We start from the raw sequence: 23649 nt of genomic DNA on the forward strand, positions 1-23649 counted from the left end.
AAATAGTAACAACAATATATGGCTTCATATGGTCATCAAAGATTCTGTGCCCCCACACTCCATCCTTTACTTTCATCCTAACAGCCAAGAGAAGTATGTGGCACCATTGATTCTAAACCCAAAACTGTCATTTAATGGATCAATCACTCCTATGATCTGAGAGAATGAATTAGATTTAAAAATCTAAGTTTAGAAGTTTAGACTCATATACATCACCAGAAGGAAAGTTGGAAATGAAAACATGGGAATGTTTAACAGTGAATCTTGTGGTGCACAGTGTCTATGTTTAATTGTAATCATAATGAACAAATGTATGACACTTTATAAGGAGTAAGTTATCGAGGAGTATACGAGAAAAATAGTACCTACTGCAAACTATAGATAATAACTAATATTTTAACAGTAATATTTTAATATTCTTTCATCAACAGTAACAAATGTACCACACCATTATGGGTCAATAATAGGGGGAGAATGGGATGAGGGGGGCAGGTAAAGGGTATGGGAGGATTTGGACTTCCTTTTTTACTTTTATTTCTTCTCTGTTGTAATAAAATGTTCGAAAATTGATCATGGGAGGGTGCACGGGTAGTTCAGCAGTTAGAATGCCTGTTTCATGCAGGAGACCTGGGTTCAATTCCTGGACCATGAACCAGAAAAAAAAAATGGATCATGGGGATATATGAACAACTATGTGATGATACAATAAGCCAGCAATTGTATACTTTGGATGATGTGTATGATGTGTGAATATATCTCAATACAACTGCATTAAGAAAAAAAATCCAGGGGGAAAAAAATCTCCTAGACAAAAATTCCATGATTTTAGTCTAAAAGGATGTTTTAGTTTAAGCTGCTGGAATGCAATATACCAGAAATGGAACAGCTTTTATAAAGGGAATTTAGGGCAGTGCAACAGTGGCTCAGTGGCAGAATTCTCGCCTGCCACACCAGAGACCCAGCTTCGATTCCCGGTGCCTGCCCATGCCAAAAAAAATGGGGGGGATTTAATAAGTTGCAAGTTTATAGTGCCAAGCCTATAGAAATGTTCAAACTAAGGCATCCAGGAAAAGAGACCTTAACTCAAGGGCAGATGGGTCAGAAACACATCTGGGCAGTCACGTGGCTGACATCTGCTGGTTGCTTGTTCCTGGTCTCTGTTGCTTTCAGCCTCTGGTCCTGTAGGAGTTCCTTATTTTGTTTCTCCAGGGCTGGCTTTCATCTCTTGGCTTCCCTTGGCTCTCTCCAGGTTCTGGCTTGCTTAACATCTCATGGCGACATGTGCTGGGCTCCAAGCATCTCCAAACATCTGTGTCTCTGTTCTCTGAAGCAACTGTTCTCCAAGAGTCTACATCTGCTTTGTCGGTCTGCCCTCTCCAAAATGTTTCCAGGATTCCAGTAAACTAATCAAGACCTACCCGGAATGATAATCAAAAGGTCATACCCACAACTGGGCATGCCACATCTCCGTGGAGATAATCTAATCAAAAGTTTCCACCCTAGAATACTGAGTTAGGATTAAAAGAAATGGCTGTCCCCAGGATTTTAACATGGCTTTTTTGGGGGTACATAATAGTACCAGCACAAAGGATATTTCAAAGCTATAGCTAAATATATGAAATCTTGTCACATGTCTTCAAAGACCAGTCACATTATAACAATGTTCAAATACTGGATCCTCACTGGGGGGAAGGGGACAAGAATCTCCCAAATTATGAATCCATTCTCATAAAGTCCATCAAATATATTATTTTAAAATAATAAATCAAATAAATAACTCAGAGAGACTGCAAAGCATGCAACAATGTCTTTTATTACTGAGTTTTTAAAATTATTTCATCAATCTCTCCATACAGGCAAAATGAAGTAAACCAAGGTTAACATATTGGAACTTGCACACCTGATCACTGCCCGGAGAAGGAAAACTCTCTCTAGAGCTTATCCAGGGGGCCAACTCATCTGCCGGCCCCCAAGAACATGGAGATGAACGTGATAGACAGACTGCCCCCCATCTGAGCCTTCATTCACCACCATTCGATAACCCTTCTTCAGGCCCAGGTCAGCAGCACATTTCTTGCCAACAATCATTAAATGTCCAAGTAACTGGAAAAAAGAAAATAAGTTTCTTAGGCATAGACAATTTACAACTTCCTGCCATTAAATTATAGGCTACCAAACTAAAATATTAAATTAAAAAACTGCCAAATTGAACTATACCCCTTTTGAGCAAATATTCAAGAAATAATTTAATCCTAATACAATATAAATTACTACTTAAAAACCCATTAAGATTAGATATTTGCTCATTACTAATTTCAGTAAGCAAACCAGAGACACATTTGTTTACACATAGTAAATAAATCGAGATGCTACTCAATTAAATAAAACTTTTAGAATCATATTCCAAGTGGTATTCAAGTTTCCTTAATACAGCAAGACATCTTATTTTCTTGGAACTAGAGGCTGTATCCGTTAGGGCAGGTTAGTTAAGCTGTAGTAACAAACTAATTCAAAATCTGGCTTATAACAAAGACATTTTTATCACTTGTGCTACCACATGTTCATCTCAAGTTGACTGTGGCTCTATACTCGACATCTTTTTCACTTTGAGACCTAGGCTATTGAAGCAGTCTCTGTATGGTCACAATAGAAGAGGGACAAGAGAACATGGTAAAACAGTGCTGGCTTTTAGAAAGTTTCTTCTAAAAAGTGACAATTATCACTTCTGCTTGCATTCCTTGGTCAAATCAAGTCAAATGAACAGGCCTGACATCAATAAGGCAGAAATAACATACCCCCAAAGGGTATTTATGAAGAATCACGCAATCACAAGAAGCATTAGGAAAAATTTTAATTGAGACATGTACCCACTAACAAAACCACATAAGTATTTTTCTTTCCTATGATATCAACAGCATTAATAAATGAAGGGCCAACCATTGAGTCCTTTGCTGTATGTTACATTTCTATATTGAGGGGAAATGAATTTACTAACTATTACTTGCCTGAAATCCCTTTTGTTGCCCCAGGAAGCCTAATTCAAAAGACTTACATCATTTTCTCCCTTTGGTGGAAGACTACCCATTTGAGACAGAAGAATCTCACCTACCAAAGCACAGAAACCTCTTTGTTGCTACCCCCAAAGACCACGGAAGTAAAGCCAGGTATAGGAATCAGAACCCTTCTGAATGCAGAAAGCTGAACAAAGTGCAGTAATATTGTTTGCCTATTGAATTTACTTAATATTATATAAAAAGTATATAAAACCCATTCCTTCTCTTTCAGTGACCTAAATGCCTTGTTGTTATAAGAATCTCTGCTGCATGCAATAACGTCCATAAGCTTCACACTACAATGTACCTTACTGTATGAGCAGCAGAGTCTATTATCTTAGGGTTTATTGGGGCTATTAGAATAGGAACTTAAGAATCTCTCTCCTTTTCTGCTTTTCTTGCCACAGAAACTAGAAGAGTTGCCTCTCCTAAGAGTCTGTTAGATTGATGGGAAGACAAGCTAATCCCTCACCTTTGTTCTCTTGCTATGGGAAACCATAAAACAGTGAAGCCCCTTTATTTTTCAACAGGTATGAAAGGTGGCACCACACAAGTAGACTCCATGCGCAAATGGAAACAAAGTGCCCACATATTGAGTCAAAAAAAAAAACCACAATGACCCAGAGTGAGACCTGGTGTTTGCCCTAAGGCCCTATTAAGTTCCCAAGCAGTATGAGTAGACTTGGCAAGGTCCACAGGAAAAATTATAGCAATCATGAAGAAGGTATAAAGGTGAAGAAAAATGTCTTGTCATCCAAAAAGTCCCCAGGCAGTTCAAAGAATGGATGACTCTTTAAAACTCAAACTAAAGAAAGGGGCATTCCATTTGTTAATTTTTAAAGAGAAGCTTGAAAAGGGGGGAAGTTCTCAATTTTTAAGTATTAAATTGTATAGACCATGTATCTATGATGATCACACATTTAATCATAAGTTAACACCGTTTTAAAGCTTTTTCAATCAATCTTTCCTAGCAAAAACCTGTTTTTTATTTAAATGAGCTGATTTTAAAACTTTAATTTAGAAAGTTAATCAGGTAAAAATTAACATTTTATTTTTATTGGCAAGAATTGTATTTGAATAAGAACCGCTGACCTTAGTATACCGTGATTTGTACAATTATACTGAATGTTAAACATTAATATTCTGAAGTTTTAATCTTTTTATTATTGCTGATATAGTGGTATTTTACCATTAAGCACTCTAATCTTTGAACTCTGTAATTTGTGCAAATACACTGAGTTAAAAATTAATGCCCTAAGAGGGAAGAGAGAAATGAGACAAAATAAAGCCTGAGAGATTTCAGAGTTGAGAGGTTATCATGGAAGTTTTTCTTAGGTATTATATAGATATCCCTTTTTTGATTATGGTGCATTGGAGTAGCTACAGGGAAGTACCTGAAACTGTTAAACTGTGTTCCAGTGACCTTGATTCTTGACGAACACTGTATAATGACATGGCTTTTACAATGTGACTGTGTGACTATGAAAGCCTTGTGTCTGATGCTCCTTTTATCCAGGGTATGGACAGATGAGTTAAAAATAATAATAATAAGGATAAAAACTAAATAAATAATAGGGGGAGATAAAAGGTAAAAATTGGGTAGAGTGAAATACTGTGGGTTAATGAGAGGGAGGGGTAAGGGGTATGAGATGTAAGAGTTTTATTTTTCTTTTTTTGGAGTGATACAAATGTTTTTAAAATGATCATGGTAAAGAATACACAACTGTGTGATGCTATTGTGAGCCATTGATCGTATAATATGGCTGGACTGTATGTGAGTGAATATTTCTCAACAAAAATATTTTTTTTAAAAAAAGACAGTAGAAAAAAAATTAATGCCTTAAAGTATCTAAGTTTCAGAAGTAATTTCTCACTTAACAAGGTGCCCCCAAGTAAATAATTAAAATACTGAAGACATAAAAGTGCATTTTTAATCTCTACATTTTAAAAAAATTTTATTGTAAAATACCACATACATAGAAAAGTATGGGAACATACACAATTTAAAATAATAAAACAAACATCTATGTATTTACAAATATGTGAAAAAACAAAGATTACCATATCTAGAAGGTTCCTCAGTAAACCTCCTCAATCACCCTCTCCACCACTCCCCCCCAATTCAGGTTACTAACAGTACCTCTCTCAGTTTGTGTTCTGCCTTTTCACCTTCTTTTGAGTCTTTTGATTAACAGGAGCTCTTAATTTACTCAAAATCAATCAATTTTTTTCTTTTATAGATTGTACTTTTTCTTAGTAAAGAATACTTTCCAGCCCTGAGATCATAAAGATATTCTCTAATTTTAGCTTCTAAAAATCTTGCCTAAATGGGTCTTTAATCCCCCTCACTTGACTGTTATACTTACTTATATGAATAATTATCACAGCATCATTTACTAAAAAGTAAATATTATTTACTGATATCTCTGTTATACTGATATTTCTGTTGGTCTCCAGTGTCTTGGAGTAGCTCGAAGAAAAAAAAAATCGTGGAACTGTAACCCACAGAAAACTTTAAAATGTGTTCTGTAACTACTTGTTAAAACATACTCGGACATTTATTGCTTTTTTGTATATATGTTATATGTCATAGTTATTTAAAAAAAAATTTAATGACAGGTCTGGGATTTACTTCAAAAAATTTAATGACAAGGGACAGATTGGGTTACACCAGAGATGAATGAGAATTGATTATGTTGATAAATGTTAAAATTGGCTGATAGGTATATGAGGATACCTATCACCATACAAGTATAACAGTAATTATACTTACTATTGTTCCTACTTCTCTGTACGTTTGAAATTTTCCATAATAAAAAATTTTCCAAAAAATCTTTCCTTTCTTCACTGATATGCATTATGACTGCCATTGAAGGGCCACTGTGAAGATCTGCTTCTGGACTCTTTCCAAAGTCCCATTTGTCCCTGGGCTGATACCGTCCTACCTTAATTACTGCAGCTATAAAACTGGACTAATAGAGCAAGCCCCCCTACCTTGTTCTTCAAGAGGTTTTTGGCTACTGTTAAACCTTTGAATTTTCCACATATATTATAGAATCAGCTAGTCAACTTCTAAAATTATTTTAATTGCATGGAATCTATAGCTCAAACTGAGGGAATGGCATCTTCACAACATAAAATCTTCTAATACATGAACATGATATTTCCTTCCATTTACTTAAGTTGTTAATAGATTTTAATAAGCAGAGATTTGATATAAAATGGACTTTCCATCTTGCCCATCACCTCAAAAATGCCAGGTATAATGGAATGAGCTCCTTAAGTCCCAGGTCAGGAGCCTCACTAACTGGGAAAGCATGACTATATCCTGACCTCAGGCCATATAACCTTCTCTAGTCAATGTCATTATGAAGCTACATTACCCATCAGCCTAAGGTAAATACAGTTGATTGAATCCAGGCTAAGGAATAGGTACACATGATTAAATCTAGACTACCACAGATAAAGGCCATATCCAACAAGTCCGGTGACAGATAAAATGCTAATGAGGAGCACCAAATCACTCTTTACCAAATTATAAGCAGAGGAAGTATAAGGAGTTGCTTTATATAAGGGAGTAGAATAAGAACACTAAATATGTAGCCAAATGTGGACACTGAAAATATCTGTCATTTAAAATAAGAGGTCTAATTGACCTCTTTGACAATATAACCCCCTGCATTGCTAGAATCATGACCCTACTTCATTAGGATCACCCTCCATCACTGCTAAGCCAGGGCTGACTAAAATGCAGACTGATCCATCTACAAGAGAATGACACACTCACATATCTTAACTTCTTATGAAGGCAGCTGAGACAAATTAATATGTATTGGTTTTCTGAAAATAAGATGGGATGACAGCACCCCCACCCCACCCCCACATCTACCTAGCAGTATGACACACTAGGTAACTCTTCCAGTGACTGAGCATGTGTAGCTGGTAAAAGGAAAGGTGTGTCAGTTATACTGTCAGTACTTTAGGTAGGCTACTATATACAAGGACGCAGAGACCTAAACGCATTATTTAGGTTAAAATTTACAAAGAGAAGGAACATCATACTTAACCAAACAAGCTGTATTAAATTAGGACATTCTTGAGTACACAGATTATATCAATCTGGATCAAACTAAAATGTAAAAATATTATTTGAGATAGTACAGAAAATTAATACAAGATAAAGAGGACAAATTACTCATCAGTTTAGGAACTGTGATTATTTTGCCTTAAAAGGAAGTGTACCTTAAAAGGCAACCTACCATTAGCTATTAAGGAAACCCAAATCAAAGGCATAATGAGATAACACGTTACATCCACTAAAACAGACAATAACTACTGTTGGTGAGGATGTAGAGAAATTGGAACCTTCACACAGTCAGGAAGTTGCTTGAAAGGTTAGGACTACCCATGACCCAGCAATGTAGTCCTAGGTATATATCCAAGAGAAATGAAAGCATACACCCAAGCAAAAACCTGTCCACAAATGTTAATAGTAGCATTACTTATTTTAGCCAAAATGTGGAAACAACCCAAATATCCATTAACTGATTAGTGGACAAATGAAACATAGTATATCCATACAACAGACTATTATTCAGCCATAAAAAGGGATACAATACTGATACTCTCTGTGCTGCAAATATGAACCTTAAAATATTACATAAGTGAAATAAACAGTCACAAAACACCACATATTGTATGAGTCCATTTACATGAAATGTCCAGAACAGGCAAATCTAGAGCAGTAAAAATTAGATTACTGGTTGCCTAGTCCTTGTGGGCAGAAGTTTGGGGGTTGGGATGGGGAACTTCGGGGATGATAAAAATGTTCTGTAAGTGACTATGGTGATGACTGCAGAACTCAGCAAACATATTAAAAACCACTGACTTGTACCCTTAAAAGAAGTGAATATCTGGCAACCCAGTCTCTTACATCTTCTCAAGATAAAAGAAAATGAAGAGATTTTGGCACTGGTAAAAACAACTTGAATTCTCTTTGGTATTCACAGTACTACCACCTTAAATTATATGGAACATAGCTTTATGCCACTTTAATCAGTTTCATAATAGTTTTGGAAAAAAATAGGTATTATTCAAGTAACACAACCATCCTGCACTATGGAAGCATATTTAGTTTTTTTTTATTTATTAGAATATCAGGGCATTTTCTTCCTTCACTTACTCTACTCAATTTTAAAGATTACTGACATTTTAACAAAAAAGACTTTAGTACTAATAAATTAATTCATACTGAAAATTAGGATTATCACAGCACACAGATTAAACAAATGTTTAACACATTCATCAACCTTCTACATATTTGTTTTTAAATCCGTAAGGTTACCTGCTCCTGCTTATATGATTTGGAGCCTCTTCCAATTTGATGACAGAAATAGTTGTATTTATAATTTTTTACATATAAGGCAGTAATATGGAACTAAGTTCCAGAAAAAATGCTTCCATAAAGTTCTATAAACAGTAAAATACTGTCCACCAAATTACAAAGATTAAAATATAGCCTGAGAAAATCAGGTACTTATCAAGGTTTCCTTTGGGAACATAGTTATCCCACAGAAATTTTGAAAAACCCTGTTCTAAGTTAAACAAATACCATAAATTTCATGGAAAAAGCAAAAGTATTTTCTATAGAGCTAAGATGGCAGAAATTTACATATATTTTTGTATTAATATCTCTCAGTGTGAAACAATTCTATATTCTTAAACAGTTTATTCAACATGACTCCTGAATCTTTTTTTTCATGGGCAGACACGGGAAATTAGACCCAGGTCTCCAGCATGGAAGGTGAGAATTCTGCCTGCTGAGCCACCATCGCACTGTCCTACTCCTGAATCTTTATATTGCTACTTCTTTTAGTCTCCAGGCCTTGGCGCAGCCAAAAGGAGAAACCTAAAATTGTAGAACTGTAACCCATACCAAAATCTCAAATCTAGAACACTACTAATTGTTGTGGTATGCTTTGAAATTTATTGCTTCTTTTGTATATATGTTATTTTTCACAATAAAAAAATAAAAACAGCTTACTCAAAATAATTTACATTTTCTTGACCACTCAGAATTATAACCATGAAAATCATATTATACTAATCAGATAGGATCTGAGATATTAAAGTCCATGTGACCGTGTATTCTGTGGTTCCAGAACTGCTGTGCTTTTCAAGTTACAGCAGATACTCATTAGCCATGGTATTTATATTCTATAAAGTTGTCACCAACAGTAAATTAGAGAAGACTGAACCACTGCTCCCTTTGGAAATGCACGGTTAGTTTCCTGGGAGCCTCCGATCACATTTGCATTAACGAATCAATCTATTATCTTGTTTTATGTGTTTCTGTTTAAAGACACCTTACTTAATATATACAGTTGATTCATTAACATCTAACTCACAGCCAACAGCACTGTAACTCATGCCTGAAGGAAACTTATCTAACACGTTATTTTCTTCATAAGGAACATCACAGTCTTCTTTAACTTAGGAACACTAGACAGACTTCAACACTATGCTTGGAGGCCATATCAAACAGTTAAATCACCAACACAAAGCATTAAAAAAAATGTAAAAAACATGGCATTACATATATAGTATAAGAGATGAAACAAGACGGTAGCATGTCATCTTGTTTGACCTGAGATGGCGATGAGCACGTTGGGCAACTCAAGCTTGGTGTCACTCTGTACATATACGTGAACGACAACAAAAGCATCATGAGTACTGAATTTTTTTTTTGCATGGGCAGGCACTGGGACTCGAACCCATGAGTACTGATTTTGAGGTTAAATTTTAGCAAGCAGACAAATTTTCATATACTGAATCTGCAAATAATGAGGACTGACTAAATCTTTTTTTCACAGGTTTTCTAATTCCTTCTACAGCAATAAATGATAACATTTGGACTACCCATAAGAGTCTCTTCTTTCTGTTTATGGACTGATATCTCTAATCCAGGAGTCAGTAAACTTTCTGTAAAGGGCCATATGGTAAATACTTTACACTTGCGGGTCATACGGCCTCTGTGAAAACTATTAAATTCTGCCATTATAGAGCAAAAACAGTCATGGACAATAATTAAACGAATGAGAGTGGCTTTATTCCATTAAAGCTTTATAACAACAGACAGCCAGCCCAATTGGCTCAAAAGCTATACGTTGCCAACCTGTACTCTAATTTGTGGAGTCAGTAACCAAACTTTTAGATACACTAGGTATGTACATTAGTAACTGAAAATTGAAAAGTTATATACATGGACTTTGTGATATTTATTTTGGATTTTCTGGCATAGGAGATGACAGAAACAGATATAAATGCTTGGATTTGTATGATCTGGGGTTTCATATATTAGTGATTCTCCTTTTACTACATGCCTCCAATGTTTCTTGTACATACCAGCCTTTAAAAGCCATCTTCACTACTTGAATTTCAGCCATAATTTCAATGTTTTTAAATTTGCTCTTACATGATTACATACACACCAATTCCTGATCTATGACACACTCACAAATGTATCTTATTTCTGCATATATTTTTTAATCAAATTCAAACTACTTATACATTGTACTGAAGCCCTAATGAAAATGTGACTTCACTTGAAGAATAAAATTTAACCTTCCAATTTAAAAATCAAGAATATAAATTGTATTAGTAAATTTACTTACACGTTCATCATCATCTTCTGCTACAGAAATCTGAGAAATATGTTTCTTAGGTATCACCAGAAAATGTGTTGGGGCCTGAGGGGAAATGTCATGGAAGGCAAGACACTTGGAAAAAGAGAGAAAAAAAAATTAAAGTTTTAGTTTATCATTTGATAGACTAAATGTATTCTTTCAAACAGTATTTACTGATTATTAACCATCTGTGAAGCACTGTACTAGGTGCTAAGAAAACAAAAGTATGCACAAATACATCGTTTCCATGGTTCTTTTCATGGAAGTGAGTCTAATGGGAAGACTGATTTTAAACACAGGTAATAATTACCAAAGGAATTACGTGTTACAAAGGAAAAAGCAAGGGTGAAATGAAAGATTAAAACCAATCTCTCTGAGGTATTAACATTTAAACTGATACTCAAACGATGAGTAGAAAGTAACCAAACTAATACTTGCCCATCTGTACACTCTCACCTCTGAAACTCTTCACATTCACAGGGTCTTCATATCTCCCTACCCTCTGGGCTTTTTGAAAGCCCTTCCCTCTACTCCCCTAAAGCCTTCTGATCTAGTTTAAACTGCTATTCATTCCTCAGCTTCCAGCACATACACCATTTCTTTAAAAACTTTATCTCATTTTCCCTTACCTCTTATTTTTCTCCTTAAAGTGGTGATCAGTTCTGTAATTACACATTTTCCTGATATCTGATTTATACCTGTTCTTCCCACTTTACACAACTATTTAAATAAGAAACCTATCCTCATTCAAATAGGTGAAAAAGAGAAGCATTAAGGCAAATTATTTACTATACAGAAGTGTCTGTAAATGAACATGTTACTTAAATGTTCTTGTGCCTCTTGCTCTCTACTGAAGGTGAAAGCTGCCTAATACAACGGTTGCTTATGTATCAGTATGGTCTAATACAAAATGCTGTATCATTCAGGTGGTTTCACGCTGTTAAACAGACTCAGGGCATTCAAAAGTCAACATTTCAATGATTATTTAGAAAAGGGAACTGGAAATTTTTTTAAAGAAATATTCTTTTTCTAAAACAAAAGAACTTCCCCCTAACTAGTGACAAATTAAGCATTTAAATCAAACTCGTCTCTAGAAACCTAATTATAAACACATTCTGAATCTAAGAATACTGGTAGCATAAAGTGGTGACTGAGTTTCTCTTATATTTCCATACTTCTTAGAGTCAAATAAAAGTTTACAAAATATTTGCAACCTAATCAGCCAACCTTCTGTCCAGCTTTATCTGAGATTCAAACCCATAAACACAACTATCCACTAAATATTTTACACAGATGCCTCCGTGACCTCCTCACCTCGGCCTTTCAAAACTGAATTTCACCTATAATGGAGTCAACGCAAACTCCGTGCTGAGTCTCCAGGCAGAAAATCGCTTCCTGCTCCACACAGAAAGAACCATTCAACCGCCCCTAAGTGCAGAATCTTGAGCTGGGGAGGCCGAAGGGACGCAAAGCCCGGACGCGGGCCCACTTTTCCGGCCCGGGGCCGCGGCCCCCGCCCGAGTCGGGCTCGCGGGGGAGGCCGTGGGGGGGGGCCCAGGCTGGGCCGCGCCCCGAGCGTCCCCGCGCGCCCCGGGCCGCGAGCGCAGCGCCGCCTTTGGCGCCGGGAAAGCCCCTGGCTGGCCGGCCGCGCGCGGGAGATCGCAAAGATTGCGCCCGTGTCAGGGCGCTATCGGGTTTCTCCCAGTCAGGGAGAGCGCGGGCGAGATTGCCAGATTGCAGACTCCGGCCAGGTCCGCGGCCGCGAGGTGGCTGGCGGGCGCCCACGCCCGGGGCCCAGCGCGCCCCCACACGCGCCCAGGCCCCGGGCAGGCAACGGCCCGGCCCGCGCCCGGGACTGATAACGCGTAACCGGAGCGCCCGCACGCGCCGACCGGCCGCCGCGGCCCTGCCCGCTGGCTGGGGGCCCGCGCAGGAGGCCGTGCGAGCCGTCGGCCAGGGCGGCCGGGCCCCTTCCCTTCCAGCCACGCCGCCCCACCTTTCCTCCTCCTCGCGGAAGGCGGCCGGGTCCATGAACGGCTGCCCCTGCCTCAGTTCACGCGCAAGGCGACGCCCGGTGCCTACTTGGTCATCCTCGAAAATGATTTTGGCGGGGATTTCCTTGCGGATGATCTTCCCGAAGATCGTGTCGCCACCAGGCCGAGCGGCCTGAGCCTTGGCGATTTCATCTGCCATCGTGGCCTCCGTCCCGCGCGGCGGCTCCGGGAGAACCTGAGCAGGGAGGAGCCCGGGCGCCGGGTGACCGCCGAGCGCGCCGCCGGGCGGGAGCGGGGACCGCTGCTCGCGCGCCCGAGCCGAGCCTGCGCGTGCGCACTGGCGGGCTGCGCTGCGGGCGGTGCGAGGGAACCGCAGGGAGGCCGCCTTCAGGGAGGGTCGTGGTGCAGAGCTCCGAGGAGCTACTTGGAGCGGTTTCCCTTTCTTCCTTTCTTGTCTTCACTGTGTATAACACCCCGGGGAGTGGAGTTACTGGTGTAAATCCTTTTTCACTTGCACTATGTTCTCTTCTGAGATTTGATGGTCCAAATGGTGTTGGCCGTGTTTGCTGACTGAGACACCATGACACTACTCCGAGACTGCAGGCGCGATAAAATCGTTTTTGTTTTGATCTTTGCTGCAGTGTGTCTCTTCATTTCCAATTAAATGAGTTATTGGTACCAGCAATTAAATCCTCTTTCCGTCCACTTTTTATCTCTCTCTACCAGTGGTTCTCAACCTTAGCTGCACATTAAAATTACTTGGGGCACTTTTAAAAATCCCCAAGACCCTGGCTGCACCCCAAATCAATTAAACCAGAATTTCTGAGATTGGGACCCGTACAGGCCTCAGTACTTTGTAAACCTACGCAGATGATTCCAATCCAAGCTCAAAACTGACTGTTCTACAAAAAATTATAACTATACATTATAACAATGTGCTCCGCCTTAAAATAACAAAACCTTTAACACACACACACGCACCCCTCCATACCTCTGCTTCCTTTGTGTCCACTTTCTCACCTTTCTTTTTAGAACCCATTTCCGCCTGGTCAAGGTCAATGAGGACCTCCACTAACGAAACCCTGTGGACGATCCCCAGTTATCATCATACTGAAACTCTGGGTCCATTTGGCATTATTGACCATTTTCTCCTTTCAGCAAGTCTTCACTCTCCTGGTTTTTCTTCTTTCTGGCTTCTCTTTGGCCTTCTACAGTGAGCTTCCTCCTGTTCCAGACTTCTCACTGGTTTCATTCTTGGCCCTCTTCTTAACTGACACTTATTCCCCAAATTTCCATTATTAAGAAAAATTAACTATACTTCCCTATTGCCTTGTACGATTACATTTTACCACACTGTCTTGGCGAAATTATTAATAGTCCTATCTAATCTCAAAGTGCCCCAAGGACATTACTAGGACAATTAGCAAAATACAAATAATGCCTATAAATTAGATAATAGTTTTGAAGTTATTATGTTAACTATGTTAATTTCCTTACATAACCACAGAGAAATTATCAAAATCTGCTGCTCTGGGATGGAGTGTATAATTTAGGTTTCTAACACGTTTCCAGGTTATACTGTTGCTGCTGGCCCTGGAACCACACTTTGAGAAGTACTGAATGTCTTTGTAGGGGAAAAAAATCTCCTGAGGTACTTAACTGTATAGGGTATCATGCCTGCAACTCATTCTCAAACAAGTCAGAAAAAGAAAACAAAAAAGATGTCCATATATAAATAGAAAAGAATAAATCAATTGTAGTAAAGTATCGACATTTGGGGAATGTAACAGATATATGGAAAGTCTATGTACTGTTCTTGAAACTTTTCTGCAAGTCTTTAATTGGCAAAAAAAAAGGTTAAATTTTTTTTAAAATGTGAACTGGTTCAGATGAAAATAATGTTATTTTTACATATTAGAAGTAAGTCCAAAGGCTTTTTACATATAGTCCTGACTCCCAAATATTTATCTCCTGACCTACCTTTCCCCTTAATTCCAGACTGGTCTATGGTATACATTACTGCCTACTCACCATCTCCATTTGGATATTTACCAGGAACCTCGAATTGATTTTTCTCCCTACACAACAAACAACAATCTTCCTCCTACAGCATTCTACATCTACGATCTTACCATTCACCCAACTGCTCAAGCCATAAACCTTGAAGTCATCTTGATTCTTCTCTCTGTATTTTCAACTCACCTTGAAGCTAATCACTTCCCACCTCATCTACCTCCAATGGCCTAATCTAAACCACAACATCTCTTGCCAGGAGAAGTTTGACCACCTCCTACCTTGCCTCTCTGCTTCCATGATAGATAATTTGCCACACAGCACCCCAAATGATCTTCATAAAATATAAATCATGGTGTCACTCCCCTATTAGAAATACTCTAAGGCATTCCATTACAGAATAAAATTTAAAATACTTACTTTGGCTTATAGGACTTTATTTGATCATGCCTAGCCCTGCTTCTGTCTCATTTCCTTCCACTTCACCTTACTGACTGGCTTCACCTCTACTGGGTGTGGTAGGCAGATGTCCATATCCTAATGCCTGGAACCTGTGAATATGTTAGTTTACATGGCAAAGGAGACTTTGCAAATGTGATTAATTTAAGGATCCTGCAATGGGGGGATTATCCTGGATTATCCAAGTGGTACAATATAATCATACAGAGGCTCTTATAAGTGAAAGGGACACAGGAAAGTGAGAATCAGACAAGGAGAAGTGATGATTTAAGCAAGGGTAAGAGTCAGAGAAAGGTTTGAACATGTTACATTGCTGGCTTTGAAGGGGCCACAAGCCAAGGAATTCAGATGGTATTTTAGAAGTCAGAAGTCCAAACTGCATTCACTGGGCTAAAATCAGGATGTCAGCAAGGCTACATCCCTCCTGGAGGCTGGAAGGTAGAACCCATTCTCTTGCCTTTTCCAGCTTTTCTGGCCTTGTGGTCTCTTCCTCTAGCTTCAAAGTCAACCACATGGTATTTTCAAACCTTTCTCTACTCTGCTTCCTTCTTCAACTTCTAAGGATTCTTGTGTTTACATTAAGCCTACTGAATAATCCAGGATAATCTTCCCATCTCAAAATCCTTAATTTAATCATACTTGCAAAGTCTCTTTTGCCATACAAGGTAACATATTCAGAAGTTTCTGGGATTTGAACATTGACATATTTGGAGAGCCATTACTCTGCCTGTAAGGACCCAGGGCCCAGGCACCAACCCCTCCTCCATTTTGACAGCAAGTCACATAATTTCCCAGAAAAGACATTAAAGGTCAAAGAATGAAAAACCCCGCCTCCCCTAATAACCAAATCTCTGAGAGTCTGCTGAAACTCCATCGTAACCACATCTCCAAAAGACAGTTAAACTGTATAAGTCCTTTCCTGGGCCCACCCCCACCCCCACCCCCCTTTCCCTCTCTTGGTTTTGGGCTGAGGACAGACTTTCATCTCCCAACCAGCCACCATTGGGGAAGATCTTCCTTCTGTATGTAAGCCCCTGATTAAACTCATGGGTAAGCTTCTTTCTAGCAAATTCTTTGGTGTCAGGTTTGTGCTGGCCTGGAACACTGCCTATCATATAGGTCTATGATCTTACATGACAAGCATGTTGAAATTCCTCATTCGTTCTGTGCTCTGCACTTTCAGATGCAGACTGTCCAAGACAAGTTCCAGCATGAAGACAGAAGAACAACCAGCATGGTAAACAACCACCTAATTGTGGAACAGCTGAAAGAACCAAACATATTTATCTAAGCCTCCAGACTGAACGGATTTGGCATTATGGGAACTATTTTCAGATATTTGCAGGTGAGGGGGTTTGTGTTAAATGTATGTAGGGTCCTAATTAGCTATCACAATAAATTATCCATTTTCAAGAAATAGGGGCCATACCCCTAAAATGGAAATGAAAATAAGCATCTTTTAATCATTCCTTAGCATACAGAATGGACTACAATGCAATGACGGGAGATCATCTAATTTATCGTTTCCTGGATAGTATTCAGTATGTTTGATTTAATTGCCTGATTAAGTTAGCTTCTCTTCAGTAAAGAGTCAGTCAGTAAAGAACTGCAATAAAAAACGAAGTTGACTTTATCTCGCTGGGTCATGATGACATGCAATATTATTTAAGATGACAGAGATCACAGAGAAGGAAAAGGGCCTTGGAGATCCACTGGTCCAAACCTTTCGTTCTCAATAAAGTCAATTTAACCGAAAAGTTAACCTCAAAGGCTGTGGGGGTGGAGAAGGCAACCAACAATTATGCTACAGGGACCAGGAGAATTTTCTTGATGCCTCCAAAGATTACAAGATAAAAGGCACTTAAATAAATGCTTTATGACTGTTTATGATTCTGATGCTGCTACTAGATTATCCATTTCCGACATCTTAACCAGCAGAACCAAGGAGTAGGGCAAGCAGAGGAGGGAGGATGTGTAGAGGGCAAGCCTAGGAGCTGGGATCAAGCATAGATTTGTATCCCAGATCACTACTATCCAGTCCTGTAAATTTTGAGGGAAGAACTTAATCTCACCTTCCGAGGGGATTAAACGAGACAAAATACAAATAGCGCTTTTAAACTGTTCATCTCCGCCGTAGTTGTCAGGGTTGTCTCTTATTGACATAAATTGCCAAGGAAAAAGTTGCAACTGGGAAACGTTAAAATAAGGGCTCTTTAGTACTCGGCCCTACCCCCCACAGGAGATAATAACAGAGGTGAATAAACCATCCATAAAAACCCACCACACTCTCAGTCCCCCGCGTACCTAGGGAGGGACCGGAAGTTGCCCTGCCCCTCACTCACATGGCGTCACGGTGATTTCCGGTCTCCTCTCCCTAGTAATTGGATTCCGCGGCTTCTCGCGGTTTTACCAGTTACCACCCGCTTAGCAAACACCTCGCCCGGGTCGCTCAAGGGAAGACGGGAGGAGAAAGGAGGTGCTGCGCGGGGATTGGTTGCCGCGCGCTCGGCCCGTGGCTACGGGGCGGTGGAGCGTCCACGCTAGGTGGCCCTGGTTGCCGAGAGGCGGGGCTACTCGCCGTCTGAATAGGTGGCCGCACCGGCGAGGACAGCCATGGGTCAGGCGGCCAAGGTGACGGGGCCCGGGCAGGGGGTGGTGCGATGCCCACGGGGAGGGCAAGTTGGCGGCCTTGTGAAGGTTGTCTGCGGTCTCTGTAACTGATGGGCCGGACCCTCTGCAGAGGACACGGCCATTGCCACTGGGCAGCCCGGGGACTGGCTGGGTCCTAGATCTGGGTGCTCCCCATGTACAGAGCGTTCGTCCGCGATGCAAGTCAGCAACTTGCGATGCAAGTCCGCAACTTGCGTTCGGCCCCGGTCTCATCTCCAGACCGAGCGTATGTCTGAGGGGCCCATTTCACATCCCCTGGAAGCGTACGAGACGCCAAAGGCAGTCCAGAGCTACAGTCCTTCAGTGAGGTGAAGGACTTATTTGAGTAGCCAGAAGGTGCACAGAAGTCCAGAAACCGAGTTCCAGCAAAAGCTCGTGCCGAAAGTAACATTTGGAGACTGGAATGTTCTCAGTGAGCTTGGAAAGTGGGCCCCGCCGGGGGTCATGGCCAACGGGTCTCAGATTCCTGTTTCCCATCCTTCCTCCTTCCCTCCCTCTTTTTTCCCTTTACTATGCTGCCTCTCTTTACCTCCTTCTCCCAGCCTGCTCTCATCGTTCTAGACCAAGCAGTTAGTACTGCTCTGCAGCATTGTTTATCCAACTTTTCTCCCTGTTAGGTGAAGATTGTGTCACTGTCTTTACCAGGAATATTTAGTGGCTGTTGATTACCTGTAGCATAAAATTTCAACTCCATTCATCTAATAGATATTATCTGAGCATCCAGTATGTATGTCAGGCCTTGTGCTGGCTTATATGAAACAAATAAATATAACGTGCCACTTATTCTCAATGAACAGTTTGATCCTAGAGACAGACATAACTTTTTGGGAATTTTTTAAAGAAAATTTTTATCCATTTCTTCTTGTTGAAACAATCCTTTTTCATTATTTTAATGAGAACCTATGAATATTAACTATTTTCTGTCTTTGTATGAGTGGAAAAAGTATTATTTTGATGTTACTTTTGGAGAGTTAGTAGTTAAGCTGACACTGCATTCTAAATTGATGTTATTTTCCCTTCTGGCATCTGTTGTTGCCTGTGAAAATCTGCTTTCAGTCTAATTGTCACTTTTTTGTAGATAATGTGCCTTTCCTTTCAAGCAGCTTTTAATAAAATTCTTGTTCTTTTAGTATGACATGTTTAAATATGAATTCAGTTTTTATTTACTGCTTATCATTCATGCTTCTTTAAACTGAGAACTCCTGTTTTTCATAAATTCTGGGAAATTCTCAGCTAGTGTCTCTTTAACAGCTTTATTGAGGTATAATTCGTGTAACATAAGAATTTCTCATTTAAAATGTACAACTCAGTAGCTTTTAGCTACAAAGTTGTGCATTCATCACTGCAAACACTTTTGGAACATTTCATTACCTCAGAAAGAATCTCCATACCCCTTAGCTGTCACACACACCCTCCCATTTTCCTCCCCCTGGAGCCTTAGGCAACCACTAATCTACTTTCTGTTTTTGAAGATTTACCCGTTCCGGACATTTCATATCATTGAAATCATACAATGTGAGACCTTTTGTGTCTGACTTTCTTCGCTTAGTGTGATGTGTTCAAGGTTCGTCCATGTTGTAGCATATATCAGTACTTCATTTTTCAGCTATTATCTTTTCAAATATTGCTATTTTATCATTCTCCCTAGTCCCTCCCTTATTTCTTTTCATCTTATAAAACTAATTTTAATTGGTATATGGTAGCAGAAACCTGGCAGAACAAGCTGCTATATAACTTAAGAATTCCAGCAGGTAACTGTTATCATGACTTGTACAGAATAAGAAGTGGGACTGTTATGACTTATGTCCTGTCTCCCCTGTTTATACAACCTTTTAGTTTGCAGCTAAAATATGGTATTTTTTTTAAACATTTTTACTGATGTGCTTGTCTTTATCATTGTTCATAACTTCTTGAGATTTAATTCACATACCATAAAAGTCATCTTTTTAAAGTATAAAATTAAGTGGGTTGTAGTAGAGTTTACTAAAACTATCACACTATATAATTCCAGGACATTTTGATCGACCCAAAAAGGAGGCCTGTACCCATTAGCCATTACTCCCCATTCCCTCATCCCACTGCATCCCACCTGTAGGGAACTAGTAATCTATTTTCTGTCTCTATGGATTTGTCTGTTCTGGACATTTCATATAAATGAAACCATCCAATATGTGGTCTTTTATGTCTGACTTCCTTTACTCAGTCTGATTTTCCAAAGTTCATCAGTACTTCAGTCCTTTTTATCATTGAATAATATTCCATGTATGCATATACAACATTTTGTTAATCCTTTCATCAACTGATAGATGTCTCGGTTTCCACATTTAGGCTATTATAAATAATGCCACTGTGAACATTTGCATGGAAGTTTTTTCACTTTGGATTTGTATTTAATACTTTTTTATTCATACATTTATGTGACTTGCTTCATTTTGTGGTTTTTTTTTAAATACTAGACTTAATTTTTAGAGCAGTTTTTGGTTTACAGAAAAATTACACAGAAAGTACACAGAATTACCAAATACTCTCCCCAACACAGTTTCCCTTAGCTCTTGCATTAGTAAGTTATATTTATTATGATTGATGAACCAGTATTGATACGTTATCAGTAACTAAAGTCTATAGTTTACGTTAGGATTCCCTCTTGTCTTGTACAATTATATGGGTTTTAACAAATTCTTAATCTCATGTATTCACCAATATGTGAATTGTTTTACGTATAAACAATTAGAATAGTTTTACTGCCCCAAAATGCCCTGCAATCCACTTTTTCATCCCTCCCTTCCTCCCCCTTAACTTGTGGCAATAACTCATCCTTTTAGTGTCTGTCTAGTTTTTCCTTTTCCAGAGTGTCATATAGTTAAAGTCATACAGTATGTACCCTTTTCAGTCTGGCTTCTTTCACTTAGCAATGTGCATTTAAGGCTCCTCCGTGTCATTTCATGGCTTGAAAGTTCATTTCTTTTTATTGCTGAATAATCCATTGTGTGGATGTACCACAGTTTATCCATTCACCTTGATTGCTTCCAGTTTTTGGCAATTGTGAATAAAGATGCCATAAACGTTTGTGTGCAGGTTTTTTGTGTGATCGTAAGTTTTCAACTCCTTTGGGTAAACTCTCCTTAATGTGTCAGTTTGCTAAAGCTGCCAGAATGTGATATACCAGAAATGGATTTGGCTCTTATAAAGAGGATTTTTTTTAATTACAAGTTACAATTTTAAGCCCATGAAAATGGCGAAATTAAGGCACCAGTAAGAGGATAACTTCTCCAAGAAAAGGGAGCCAGCATTTGGAACACCTCTGTATACTGGGAAGGCATGTGGCTGGCATTGGCAGGTCCTTGTTCCTGGTTCCTTGCTTTCAGCTTCTGATTCCAGTGGCTTTCTCTCTCTAAGCATCTGTGGGTCCTTCTTAGCTTCTCCAGGACAAACACTGGATTTCATTTTTTAACTTACTAAGTCTGGTTTCATCTCTCTGCTTTCTGTGTCAGCTCTGACCTTTCTCTACCCCTTCCCCCATGAGCTCTTTTAAGGATTCCAGTAAACTAATTAAGACTCACCTTGAATGGGTGGGGTCACATCGCTATGGAAACAAGTAATTGAAAGGTCCCGCCCGCAATAAGTCTGTACCCACAAGACTGGATTAAAAGAATGTGGCTTTTCTGGGGTATATAACAGCATCAAACTAGCACATATGGCAAGTCTATGTTTAGCTTTGTAGGGAACTGCGAAACTGTCTTCTGAAGTGGCTGTATTTTTTTTCATTCCCAACAGCAATGAATGAGAGTTCCTCTTGTTCCACATCCTCTCTAGCATTTGTTATTTTCAGTGTTTTGAATTTTTAATAAATTTCTAATGGTGGTTGTGTGCAAGTTTTGGGGTGAACATTTATTTTCATTTCTCTTGGTGACATACCTACAAGTCAAATTGCTGGGTCATATATTAACATGTTAGTTTTTGAGGAATTTCCAAATTCTTTTCCCAAAGTCATGGTAGCATTTTTCATTCCCATCAGCAGTGTATTATAGTTCCAATTTCTCCTCATCCTTGCCAACATTTTAAAATATATTTCTCTTTTAATATTGTCATCCTACTGTATATGAGGTGGTATCTCATTGTGGTTTTGATTTATATTTTCATAGTGACTAATAATGTTAAGCAACTTTTTAAGCCCTTATTTCTCATTGGTCCTATCTTTTTTTAAAGAAATGTCTATTTAAATCCTTAAATTGGATTTTCTTTTTATTGTTGAATTGTAAGAGTTCTTCATATATTCTAGATACTGGACTATTAATCAGATAGCTGATTTGCAAATATTTTCTCCCTTTAGGTGCTTGTCTTCTCAAATCGTTGTGACTTTTTCTTTCCTCTTAAGTGATAAATGTGTAAGGTTTAAAAGTTAAATTGTATTGTACAGAAAACCCTCAGGTACCTCCTCCCAGTATTGCTCCCTTGAGGTAAGTGTTTTTTATCATTTAGCTATTCTGGTATTCACCTCCCTTTTTCTAAATAACATGTTTAAACTGCTGTTCTTGACTTTTTTTTCTTTTGAGATATTTGTTGATTTTTAACTATGGAAAATGAGGATTCCATGCACAACTTCTGGCTAATCAGTGGTCATCTTTGCTTTCATTATTATAATATCTTTAGAATTACTATACTATATTGCAAATTGGTCACAGCTGATCTCTAATATATGATTGTATGCCTTTCTTTTCTAATTCATAGTTTTTCTTGAAATTAATAAACTGCCTTGTTTTTAGTAACATTGATTGTTCCTTAGATATCTGTTCCCAAACCCTCAGGAAACTACCTTTTTCACTTTTTTTCTGGCAACATCCTATCAAGAGAAGTTCATCCTTTTTGTCACAGTCTAGACTGGTTGCTTTTTGGGTTGGCTGCACAAATGTGTTTTTATCCTTCACTGTCACCTCTTTGTCTCTCCTTTATTGGATCACCTGCCCTTGGTTTCTACATCTTTTTCTTTTGTGGCTCATGCCCTTGTTTGGGTGGAGCACAATCTATAGCTTTCCAATAAAAGGTGCATGGCAGTTAAGAGACTTTGCGTCAATGAAAGTGTCTCCTTGCCCTTTATTTAGATGATAATTTGACTGTGTAATGTTCTGAACTAGGTAGTATATTTTCAGATTTTTTCAAACATTATACATGTCTTCTAATTTATGGTAATACCATTTAGAAGTCAGGTGCCATTCTGATTTTTCTCATCATTTATATATGGATTTTTTTTTCTGTTTGAGACTTTCTCTTTATCAACATTGTTCTAACATACATCATGATGTGCTGTGCCATGGGTTTTGACCTGAGCACTTGGTGGAGTCCTTTTGATTTGATCTAATAAGCATGTCCATCACTTGGTATAATTTTCTTGATTTATTCCCCTTTTAATTTCTTCCTTTTGTGTTTTTCTGATTCTCTGTATGTGGAGTTCCAGTTAATCAACTGTTGGAGTTCCAGTTAATCAACTGTTGGGCCTTCAGAACTACTCTTTTCTTTTTCTTATCTTCTTCTCCCCTCAATTTCTTTATCTTTGACTTTTTATTCTACTTACTATACAATTTTTCTCAACTTAATATTGGTTACCACATATTTCATATCCCAGAGCTTTTAGGGATTTTCTGAATTAGTCTTTCTGTTGTTTTTTTTTTCTGTTTTCAATAACTTATGCTTCTGAGGAAATTCGTTCTAAGTTTTCTGCTTCCTATTTCTTATTTGTTGTCTGGATTTAATGTTATAGGTTTTCTAATATAAGTAAAG

General features: G+C 38.7%; 2 protein-coding genes across 4 annotated transcripts in view; one reads left to right on the forward strand and one right to left on the reverse strand.

The window, feature by feature from the left end:
• Positions 1 to 1792: 1792 nt before the first annotated feature.
• On the reverse strand, positions 1793 to 13033 carry HINT1 (histidine triad nucleotide binding protein 1). The gene is made up of 3 exons (XM_077138327.1): positions 12821 to 13033; positions 10727 to 10831; positions 1793 to 2103 (listed from the first exon to the last, which is right to left on the reverse strand). The coding sequence occupies exons 1-3, from the start codon at positions 12929 to 12931 to the stop codon at positions 1939 to 1941; spliced, it is 381 nt and encodes a 126-aa protein (XP_076994442.1). The 5' UTR covers positions 12932 to 13033; the 3' UTR covers positions 1793 to 1938.
• Positions 13034 to 17581: 4548 nt separating this feature from the next.
• LYRM7 (LYR motif containing 7) overlaps positions 17582 to 23649 on the forward strand; it is a 36594-nt gene continuing 30526 nt past the window's right edge. Inside the window, exon 1 of one of the 3 annotated variants that reach the window (XR_013166663.1) lies at positions 17582 to 17835. Coding sequence is in view for 2 of the 3 variants with exons in the window: in XM_077138329.1 (XP_076994444.1) it covers positions 17818 to 17835 (18 nt within the window). In the remaining variant the exon portion in view is untranslated. The remainder of the gene's footprint in view (positions 17836 to 23649) is intronic. The other 2 variants (XM_077138329.1, XM_077138328.1) reach the window with 2 other exon arrangements.

This window comes from Tamandua tetradactyla, chromosome 20 (assembly GCF_023851605.1).
Source record: "Tamandua tetradactyla isolate mTamTet1 chromosome 20, mTamTet1.pri, whole genome shotgun sequence".
NCBI classification, from domain to species: Eukaryota; Metazoa; Chordata; class Mammalia; order Pilosa; family Myrmecophagidae; genus Tamandua; species Tamandua tetradactyla.